The following is a 12047-nucleotide window of genomic DNA, read 5'->3' as shown; positions in this document are numbered from 1 at the left end:
GTCGCCACGCCCCAATCCCTCCTCCTCATTTCCCCTCTTGGGATCTTGGGCACGCATGCACACGCGCCCGGCGTAAGTTTTAAGCCACTGGGTCCAGGACACGAACCACGGCTGACTACATAGGAGTCCAGCGACATAGCCATTACGCTAAATGCTGGTCCTGCCTTTTATTTTTTTAAGAAATATTTATTTTTATTTATTCATTTATTTATTTTAATTTGACCAGAGACAGACACAGAGAGAAAGAGAAGGAAAGTGAGAAACAAGCTACTAGGTTTGGGAATCATGGTTGGCCATGTGGGAGTGTCCAGCACCTTAACCACCACACCACCTGCTGGTCCCGGCAACTTGCTTTTTTAACTTAATGTTTTTGAGCTCAAATATTATGTTGTGGCTCTAGTTAATTCCTTCTGTTTTGAAATACTTTATCACGTGCATAGTCCACATTTTACTTAGCCATTTCCCTGACTTTTAGTTTGTTTCCAACTTTTTTATTATTTTAAATACAAGTCTGAACATCCTTGTACACTGGTCTTTATGAACAAAGGGTACAATTTGTCTAGTGCATATGCCTAGAGTGGATGTACTGGGGCCAGCAGGTGGTGCGGTGGTTAAGGTGCTGGACTTCCACATATCTGACTGTGGTTCGAGTCCTGAATCTGGTGGCTTATTTTCTCACTTTCTATCTCTCTTCCCCTCCCTGTCTCTCTCCGGTAAGCACACATACCCTATAGCAAAAATTAAAAAAAAAAAAAAAAAGTAAAATAATTGTTTAAAATACAAAAATTGGATGTATCACTAGATTATACATGCGTATTTTCATTTTCACTAAGTGCTGCTAAACTGCACTTCAAAGAGGCTACCAATTGCCATTCCCATTGCAATATATAACTTTTTCATTTCCTAACTCCTTGCTAACACGTAGTATTTTTCAAACTTTTAAATGTTTGCTCATCTGATGTATACAAAATAGTAGCTGATTGCTAGTTTAATTTTACAGTATAGTTTACTCTATTCAAAAATCGCTTTTAACCTCTGTAAGAAAATTTTACATTTGGCCTTAAATGGTTTAAGCAGCCAGTTCCTCTATTTCATCAACTTTATTTGTATTTATTTATTTTTTTGTTATAGGGTATGTGTGCTCACAGGAAAAAGAGAGACGGAGATGAAAAGTGAGAACCATCCCCCGGGGGGCGGGGGCGATGGCCATGCTGCAATCCCTTCCACTCCATTCTCCTCCTGAGATTTTTTTTGGCACCCAGGCACATGTACCTGGTGTGATATTCAAACAGCCAAGGCTGGGACTTGAACTGCGGAGTCAGCTCTGTGGGATCCAGACATCTAAACCTCCATGCCACCTGTTGGCCCTTTATCAACTTTATTATACTCATAAAAACAAATGACAAAAAAACTTTGAGAGAATTTATGTCTACCTTCATTTCAAAGGAAATTATTAGGCATAAGAAACACTCTCAACCAAAATAAAAGGTGACTTCCAGTTTCCTCCAACTTACTTGATATCTGCACCTGCAATAAAGCAGCCTGGCTTCGAGGAGATCAGGACGGCACTTCTGACTTGATCGTTGGTCCAGATTTCATTCATTACTTCTGTGAACTCTGAATGTAGCTCTTTATTCAGTGTATTTACCTGCCAAAGGGAAATAATATAAACGTAAGGGTTTAAAGTTGAAGTACCAGATGTACACATCGTCGTCGAACGCTGTTTTGATAATGGAAAATGTGTTTATCCAGCAGAAATATACTAGAAGCAAGAACGAGGCAGAACCCTCCCCCGCCCAAACATACGCACACACACCCGGAAGCTTTCTGTTCAGGCAGCTTGGGCCACCTGCGGCCGCCCCACCCTTTCAATGTAGTCTACTTGGAGGAGGAACTTGGGGCCATATTCCCATGAATATTTTTTTGTTGGCATGGAAAAAATTCACACACTAGTAATTTAAGGAAAAAAGGACCTAAAAATCAGATACATAGTATAATTTTAACTGTGTAAATATTATTTATAGAAACTGGATTAAATGTGGATAGCGTTGGGTTTGGATTATAAATGATTATTTTCTCCTTTATAATTTTTTTATACTTTTAAAATTTTCTACCATAGGAGGGACCAGCAGTTAGCGTAATGGCTATGTCGTTGGACTCCCATGTAGTCGACTGTGGTTTGCGTCCCAGACCCAGTGGCTTAAAACTCACGCCGGGTGCGTGTGCGTGCGTGCCCAAGATCCCAAGAGGAGAATGGAGGACAAGGGATTGCAGCGTGACCATCCTCCCTGGGGGGTGATTTCTTGCTTTCTGTTTCTATGTCTCTCTCTGTCTGTCTGGCGAGCGCACGCGCCCTATAGCAAAAACCTCTCCAAAAAAAAAAAAGTTTCTACCATAGGAATGTATGATTTTTGTGTGTGTGTGTCTAAGAAATATGCTCAACTTAAAAAATTCTGGGGGCCAACAAGTGGAGTGGTGGTTAAGGCACTGGACTCCCACACGGCTAACTGTGGTTTAAGACTCAGTCCTGGCGGGCTGCTTCCTCTCTCTCTCATTCTCTTTGCTTCTCTCTGGTGAGCCTACATGTTCTATAGCGAACTTTAAAAAATAATAATAATAAACTATTTTAAAATTCTGAAAAAAATATCTTAACCTGAAATCATTGGTTAGTGGGTGCTAACATTTACTCTAGTGAAGAGAATGACTCTTCCTTTCATCTTCCTTTCATTGTGACAGTTGTCAACCACGTTACATAGGTCCTCCTAGCTTTTCTAGGCCCCTGGCCACAATAATTTTTTTTTTTTTTTAATGTCAGAGGGTGTATTTGTGTGTGTGTATGAAAGAGAGAGAGAAGAAAAAAGAGGGGAAGGAAAGGAAGAGGGGGGAGTGCATCCCTACTGGGGCCTGGTCAGGCTGCAACCCTTTTCTCTCCAATTCTTGCAAGATTCTGGGAGCAGGACTGGCATGTTTTTCAGGCCTCCAGAGGCAGGACTCGAACTCTGGATGGCCATGTGGGATACGGTTTTCTCTGTGCAGCACTTAACCACTGTGCTCTGGGGCTGGCCCAACAGAAGTTTTTAAGTATAAAACTTTCACACGAACTTTATCTATTTGTTTTCATTATTTTATATGACATCATTTTTTTTTTTTCCTGGTTTCTTTTTTTTTTTTTTTTGGAGAGGTTTTCGCTATAGGGCGCGTGCGCTCGCCAGACAGACAGAGACATAGAGACAGAAAGCGAGAAATCACCCCCCAGGGGGGATGGTCATGCCGCAATCCCTTCTCCTCCATTCTCCTCTCGGAATCTTGGGCACGCACGCACACGTGCCCGGCGTGAGATTTAAGCCACCGGGTCCGAGACGCGAACCGCAGTCGACTACGTGGGAGTCCAGCGACATAGCCATTACGCTAACTGCTGGTCCCCTATATGACATCAATTTTTGATGGGGGAAAAGTTTGGGCTCCTACAATAAAGATCTTAGCAAACGCCTGCTTTAATGCTGTGTTGATGTTGCCAAAAGCAAATGAAGTTCCAATCCGAACAGAACCTGACTCCATGATGCATATGCGAATTACACTGAGTCATTCAGATCCTCAGGGAAGCTTAAGAGACAACTATCCATATTGGGGACCAGCAGTTAGTATAATGGCTATGTCCCTGGACTCCCACGTAGTCGACTGCAATTCGCGTCCCAGACCCGGAGGCTTAAAACTCACGCCGGGCGCGTGTGTGTGCGTGCACAAGATCCCGAGAGGAGAATGGATTGCGGCGTGGCCATCCCCCCGGGGAGTGATTTCTCGCTTTCTGTCTCTCTGTCTCTGTCTGTCTGGTGAGCGCACGTGCCCTACAGCGAAAAAAACCTCTCAAAAAAAAAAAAAATAAGAAAAAGAGACAACTATACATATTTAACCCAACTGATTTACTGAGTAAGGATATATGTCAGGTGATGAAGAAAGTGGATTTAATGACCTTGTATTTAACAGTTAGGAAAATTTTGATTCCTATTAACAAAACTTGCACTTCGTTTCTCACCTGACAAGTCAGCTCCTCATCCCACCCTGTAACAGAGGCTTATTTTACTAATCTTTGAGGTATATCTGACACCTAAAGTCAACAGAAGCAATTATTATACAAGTACCTCTGCTTCAGAGAATTGCCCTCATGGGCAATTTTTCAAACTTTACTTAATTTAACTGTCAAAATTACAATTTTATATGATAAGATTACTGCCCAACTGATAGACTGCTTTTCCCTTTCTCATTCAGGGCTGGATTCATAAATGTCATTAGTAAAAATAAACTTTAGCAAGCTCAATTAAGTACCTTTGAATTGGGTGAATTAATTCGAATAACTGCCACATCCCCTTTGACTCCATAGCTGATATGGGTTCTGGCTAAAAAAGAGAAGGAAAATTTATTTGTAAACATATTTGTTGTAACACACATCTAAAAATCCATGTAAGCATGTCAACATGAAGTTAAACTTACTTAGTTCAGCAGAAGAGCCTGAAAAGTTGCGGCATGTATAACCTGTAAAAGAAAGTATGTCAAATTAGCTACTTTGTAAAACAAAATTTCTGTAGCGCCTGTTATATATAACAAGGCTGGAATTTACAACAAAGCCCCCCAAATCAGATGTTTCCTAGGTCATTACTGTGACTACTGCTATATCCTTTTTTGTTTCAATTATCTGGTATAGGGCCAGCCCTGTAGCCTGGTGGTTAAGGGAGCTGGATCCCATATGGCCGACTGTGGTTTGAATCCCAGCCCCAGTGGCTGGATAAGTACGCTGTGCATGTGTACATGCACATCCAAAATCTGATAGGGTGGAAAAATGGAAAAGAAGGAATCGTGGCATGACCACGCCACATTAGATACTTTCTTTCCCTTCTTCCTCTCTGACAAGTGAATCCCCCCTGGCAATTAAAAAAAAAAAAATCAGGTCATACGATTGTATGAATAATAGATGAAGTGGTTCATAAAAGAATGGCCCCCAAAGATGCCCATGCCCCTAGAACCTGTGAATGTTGGGTTACATGGCAAAGGATTAAAGTTACAAATGGAATTAAGGCTACTAATCAGCTGACCTTAATATAGGGGGATTATCATGGATTATCCAGGTGGGCCCAGTGTGATCACGAAAGGTAAGGAGGAGGCAAAAACTGGAGAGATGGTGTGAGAATAACTTGGCCCCACACAGCTGACTCGGACAGAGGAGGAGTGGGCAATGAGTCAAAGAAAGCAGGCAGCCTTGAGGAGCTAGAAAAGCTAAGGTCATAGGTTTGCCTCCGGAGCAGCAGAATAAAGGCAGCCCTGCCAGCACTTCGCTTTTAGCTCAGTGAGACCATTTTGGACTTCTGACCTCAATAACTGTAAGATAATAAATGTTTATTGTTTTGGACAATGACTTTGTGTTAATTTGTTACAGCAGTAAGAAACACACTAGGCAATAACTGACCTAGAGGAGTCCATAATGTCAGTTCCAAATGTAGTCTAAATATAGCCCAACGATGTTTTCCAGCCATGTCCTCTCACATGTTTTCTGGAGAGAGGAACTTACCAATGTTTTCAAAAGTAAAACCAAGAGGCAACAATGACTACTATAAATGAAACATCCCATTTCACATTTTGTTACTTTAAATATTTCTAACTGGAAGTCTCTATTGCACTCCACTAAAAGTTACTCCTTGGATAACAAAGACGGCTGGCCTCCCTCTTTGCTAGTTTAGGCTCTCTAGCGTCAGGATGGTGATGATGACACACGATCCTTTAACAGTCTTTCGATCTGGACTCTCGATATTCTAGAACATAAAGAACAAGGGAATTCCAGGCAAACATTCCAACTGTGTTTGGTGCATTACTCTACCTCTTTTCTAACCTTGAAAGCTCATCCGGCTGTGCTCTCATAACATCTTGCTCTAGGTAGCCAAACAGTTGTGGAGGCAGTCCAGAGAGCAGCCCTTAATTACAACTTCCAATCTTAAAAAAAAATCCTTTTCCTTCCTTTGTCTTGCATTCATGGTTCACCTCAAATCATTTCTTATATGTACCTCTTTAACCCCTTCTTCCTGCCCACATCTTTCGAATCTTGCCCAGTTATCTTGGGAAACGTTTCCTCTTGCTTTGATTCAAAAATAAAAACAGAGCCAGCAGGTAGCATGATGGTTAAGGTGCTGGGCCCCACAGGGCCAAATTTGCAGTTTGAGTCCTGGGCCCAGCAGCTTGGGAATCACACCAGACACATGAGCACGTGTGCCCAAAATATCGAGAGGAGAATGGATGAAAAGGGATTTCAGTCTGGCCGTCACCCCTAGGGGTGATTTCTTGCTTTCCCTCTCTCTGTCTCTGTCTCTCCAGGAGCATATGTACCCTGTGGCAAAAAAATAAATAAATAAAAATAAAAAAATAAAAAACTTTTAAAACCATTTGTCACTGTTATGATGGATATCCTAAATACAATTTTAACTAACTCTATTAAAAAGACTTTGTATATGATTTAGAAACAGACCCTACGACTCAATTCCAAGTTGAGGATGGCCTACATTTGGCCAAGAGGCAAAGACCCTTCCAGAGCTGGGAGCAATAACTTATGGACAAAGAGGAACCCAAGAGACTACCCAATATATCCAGCTAGACTGGGATTCTCATACGAATACTGGGACGTGATTCTAGAACCATGGCAGGCATTTAGAATCAAATGGGCAGGTTCAATTATGCTCACAAATTCCTGGAACCACAGAAGCAGAATTTGAGAGGGAGGCTGGCATCAGAATCTGTATTTTTAAAAAGATGACTTTGGAGCTGGCTTCTTAGTGCAGTGGTTAATGCTGTGCTGTGGGAGCTGGATTCCACATGGCAGATTCAAATCACAATCCCAGTGGCTTGAAAAATGCCCACGGCAAGCATATATGTGTGCTCTAAATCTTGACGAGAGGGGGAGCAAAGAATTGCGGTGTGAGCATGCTTTTTCTCTCTGGCAAGCACACATACCCTCTAGTAATTAAAAAAATAAATAAAACAAAGTGATTCTCAAGTTGACAGCAAAAACAAAATGAAAAGGTTATTTGGGAATAACTGATTTGGAGAACCTAATGACGGTGGGAAGGACCATAAATAGGTAGCCAAGCTCTTGCTTCCTTCTTCGTTCTATCCTGCAGGTCTTCAAGGGAAGGGAGAAGATACAAAGAACTGCAGCCTTCTATTGGTCTGAAAGGCAAGGCAGTGTATTACAAACAAGGAAAAGACAAGTGTGTGGATGGACCCAGAACCTGAATGGAGGGAGTTCTAGGTTCTGTCTGCACTTCTTCTGTAAGCAATCGAGTCAGCCCTCTCAGTGCAAAGACAAAGGACTCGGTTCTGCCGTCAGGTTTATTCACTAGCTCTGTGATCACAAATAAGGTAGTGAATCTCGGTGTTCAAGGATGGGAGAAGCCAGCCACCGCTTCAGTCCCTGCTCCTCTACTGATCTGATGAAAGGCCGCCCTTTGCTCCTCTACCATTTGACTCCTATGTCATCTGCATTTTCTTTTTCTAAAAAATTATTTATTCATTTAAATTCATGTGTTCATTTGTTTACTTTAATTTGACCAGAGAGAGACACAGAGAGAGAAAGTTTTGGAAAGTGAGAAAGCAAGCCACCAGGTCCAAGACTCGAACCACAGTTGGCCATGTGGGAGTGTCCAGCACTTAACCACCACTCCACCTGCTGGTCCCTCATCTCCATTTTCTGCTCTTCTGTAACTATGGATCACAGTTCCAATATTTTCCACAAAACTTTGTCTTCAAATTCTATTCACAATAATCTTTCCCTTTTCTGCCTGCATTTTTTTTTTTAATGGTCAGAGCACTTTTTAGATTTATTTAATTTTGTTTTTTGAGAGGTTTTTGCTTTAAGGCATGTGCGTTTGCCAGAAAGACAGAGAGAGACAGAAAGTGAGAAATCATCCCTGGGAAATGGCCCCACCCCAATCCCTTCTCCTCCATTCTCCTCTTGGGATCTTGGGCACACACGCACACGTGCCCCGTGTGAGTTTAAGCCACTGGGTATGGGAATCAAACCATGGTCGACTACATGGGAGTCCAGTGACATAGCCATTACGTCAACTGCTGGCCTCTAGATTTGTTTTTTTAATGCTTTTTTTGCTAAAGGGTGAGTATACTTGCTGGAGAGAGACAGAAAAGAGAGGCAGAGAGGGAAAGTGAGAAATCACTCCATGGGAGAATGGCCACGCTCCAATCCCTTCTCCATTCTCCTCTTGGGATTGTGCCTGGTAAAATTTTCAAGCCACTGGATCCAGGCCTTGAACTGATTAAGTCAGCCATGTGGGATCCAGCCTCCTTAGTCACCATACCACCTGCTGGCCCTTCCTGTCTGCATTTTAATTTTTATTACTAACTGTCTTCTTCTCTAAGCAGGTGTTTTTCCCATAATCTCTTCTAATATCATTTCATAGTCATGTATTCAACAACAACAAAACTTTATTGTAACCTACTACATCACATGCCATGCAGTTCTCTAGGCACTTGTAATACATCTAACCACTTGGAGTGAACAAAACACAAAAATCCCTGTCTTGGTGAAGCTCATATTCCAGGGCACTGAGACATATGATATTGGAGGAGAATCTGTTTCTAAGCCATGAAGATAAATGAAAAATGACCAGGCATGAAAAAAGAGTTTGCCTGTAAAGTAGAAATGCCAGGGGGAATGGAGTCAGGACATAGGTAGTTCCAGCTAGAACAGGATAATAAGGATTACAGCAGGAACGGATTTATTGGGGATGCAGGTTGGGAGGAATGAGGTAAACAGACAAAATATGAGATACAAAAATACCTAAATAAGTATGTGAGACGTCAAACACCGAAACAAACACACATACGGGTTGCAATTTTAAAGATCGAATATTTGAGGTCACAGGTTGGTGCCCATTGTTTATAGTTTAAAGCATTTTAACTCTGCCCACTAACCTGCCTTTACTACACACATATAAAACCTCTTCTAAACCAACAGAACTAACATACTTGTAAAGGATTCCAAACCACAGGTATTTGAACTGAGGTGGAGTTCCAAATAGCTCTGCTACTGGAATCCAGCCCTACTCTGCTCAACAGCACAGCTTCCTCTGCAGCAGCTGGGTGAACTTTAGCCTACATCTACTGTGCCAGAAAGAGAGAGAGATAGAGAGAGAGAGAGACCTTTGTCCCACTTTTTAATCGTCTTTGTAAAGTAACTCAGGAAACTGTCTGTAAGACCTGGTAAATCTACAGTTGGTAGACTGGGATTGTGCTGATAAGATTTTAGACTTTCTTAGAAATGTTACTTTGGTTTTTAACAATCAACAACTTTTGTCATAATTCAACCCTGGGTAAGGGTAGAATTTAGGAAGTGAAAAGTAAAATTTATAATAAAAGATACCACCTCCTGGGCCAGTGGGTGGTATGGTGGTTAAGGTGGTTGGATCCCACAGGGCCGAGTCTCAGACACAGGGGTTTGAGACTCTTGTGTACCCAGAATCCTGAAGGGGTAGGGAATGCAGGAGAAGGGGCTGTAGAGTGACCATCACTCCTGGGGTGCTCTCTTTCTCTCTATGGTGAATACATACTCCCTATAGCAAAAATTTAAAACAAACAAAAAACCCCTAAAGTATTTGCCTCTCACGTGAAATAATTGTGAAATAATTTTACCACTTCTATAATTAGGAATTTAGGTTTAGAATAGGAGTGGGAATTAGACAAGATATTTCAATCAAGTTGTAATTTTCATTTAGTAGTCATATTCAGAATGATAGTACTTGTAGCGCAGGAATGGACACAAGTCAGTTTCGAGAGAACTTAATCATCAACCAGTAAATGTCAATGTCATTAAGTCTGGCAATGCCTTGACATGGACTTTCAGGGTATTGAGACTAACTGGTCATTTAAAATTCCCTTTCTAGTCATTTTTAAAACTGTATAAATCACTATTATAAGGGTCATACCCATTATTATGGGTCATGTTTCCTTATTAGCAAAAACAATACAAAATATATAGTAATGTGTCTGTATGTATTGTCTATACAGAAAAATTAACCTGGTGGCTTTTTATCATGCTTGTAAAATATAAAAATAATTTTAAAAGATTCTCAGATAACTTCATTGTATTTATTTAGGGTTGGAAAGAGTTAACAGCTAACATTTACTGAGCACTTGCTCCATAAAAAACAGCTTTCTAGCTAAAATAACTCATTTTGACCTAAGTGGTATCTAAACTCCTCATTTTGCAAATGAGAAACAGGGCAGTCCCCATACCACTGCAGGGAGGGATCTGGACCCCATATCACAAGGCTGATCAGGGTGTGAATCCCTGCCCAGAGGCTTGAAAAGCACATCAGGCCTACTGGCGACCATGAGGGGGAATGAACAGACAGAAATAAGCACTGTGAAGTGACCAGGACGCCGGGGTGGACAGTGCCCCGCCCACAGGTCATGCACATTTGCTCTCTGGCATAAAAAAAGAGAGAAACAGAACAGACACAGAACACAGAAATGAACTGTCCAAGGTCACCAAAGGGTAAAGGACAGACACAGATTCAAATCTAGAACTCCAAATTGAAAATGTCAGACTCCAAATTTCATGCTTTTAATGGCTGTCATGCTACTTCTCATACCAGAGAAAATGCTGTCCCAATCATTCACTTTACAGAAGAGAAAATAAAGCCCACTTGGATTAAGGTATTTGTCCGAAGTCACAGAGCTGGTTAGTGACTTGAAACCACGTGACCTGACTACCAGTTCAGCATCACACGAACTGCCAATCCATAAGAAATACGTTAACACCAATACAGGGGCAAGTTCAAAAACAGGCATTTGATATTCAAAACTGTTAAATCGTAAATGTGAAGAAATAGGAAAAAAAAACCCAACAACTGTTAACACAAACACTAACCGTATGCATGTGAGTAGTAAGACAATGGGCCATTCCTTTTTCCTAAACTTTTTCCCTAATCTTCACAGCATTTCAGTTTTCCGTGCTGTGGTTCTACTACGTGCACATATGCTGTGGAGGCTAAAACTAGTGACTGAAGGAAGAAAATAAAGAAAGGTTCATTCAATTCATCTCTTACAGCAAAGAGAGATTTCAGCCACCTGTCTTAAAAAGGCAAACTACCTCAGTGGTTCAGGAGGAGGAATGAGAGGGAATTCACATAACCAGTTAAATTATGAGTAAAAACTTCCCATTCACTAACTGGCATGAAGGACAGCATGCAATAAAAAGTCACATCTGACCTTACAGATTTGGGATGAAAAATACTAGATTTTCCACAATACAACTAACACTTTAATCTTTTCATACACCAGTTTGAAGAGAAAAAGTGTAGCTAATACAAGCTGAAGGAGAACCATCGCAAACTAGATTTAGAAACAGTTCTTAAACTGATCTAACATTTTATAATTTTGAATACAAATTTTGCATATTTCAAAAATCTGTCTCCAAGGAAAGTGTAGAACTTCCCATTGAAATTCAGTATACTGTACATCACATTGGGATTACTCAGGCGCAACCGTTGGTCTCCTACAGAAATGTGGTTACTAAGTACAAAAATGGTTTTGAAGGAGAGGGAGTGGCAATAGACCGCGAGGCCGGTTAAGCCTTTAACACAGCTCTCGTTGCGGGCAAGGGGCTGAGGAGCCAAAACGATGAGTGAGACCGAGACCTGGTCCTCCTGGAACCTCTGGTCTAGCACAGACATTTTCCTTAAGTTAAAAGGAGCGTGAGCCCAGAAGGGCGAGTCCTGCAAAGTGCCAGTCCGGGTTGAAAGGACTCGGAAGCATTCGAGTTAAGGAGTCGGAGTGGTGAGACGGGGAGTGGCAGTTCAGTCGCAGGAAACAGGGTTCCAGGGTTACATTCCTCCCGAGGACGGGGTCCCGGGCGGGGCGGGGCTGGGCAGGGGGCACCGAGTGGGGGTGCGGCTCCGGAGCGTCCCCAGATGCCGCAGGAGTTCTGGCCGGCGAGCCGGGAGCCCTCAGCCAGGCCTCACCTCGGGAGCGGAGGGTCCTGGAGGCCGGGG

General features: G+C 41.9%; 1 protein-coding gene across 1 annotated transcript in view; it reads right to left on the bottom strand.

Annotated features, from left to right (window-relative positions):
- Positions 1–12047, bottom strand: part of HADHA (hydroxyacyl-CoA dehydrogenase trifunctional multienzyme complex subunit alpha) — a gene marked incomplete in the record, with an annotated part of 49093 nt that overhangs the window by 35998 nt on the left and 1048 nt on the right. The window contains 2 exon segments of the mRNA XM_006162229.3: positions 1515–1648; positions 4324–4394. Coding sequence (XP_006162291.2) covers positions 1515–1648; positions 4324–4394 — 205 coding nt within the window.

Source organism: Tupaia chinensis, unplaced genomic scaffold (genome assembly GCF_000334495.1).
Source record: "Tupaia chinensis unplaced genomic scaffold, TupChi_1.0 Scaffold139757_1, whole genome shotgun sequence".
In the NCBI taxonomy this organism is placed as follows: Eukaryota; Metazoa; Chordata; class Mammalia; order Scandentia; family Tupaiidae; genus Tupaia; species Tupaia belangeri.
This window is presented reverse-complemented; position numbering and strand designations above follow the sequence as displayed.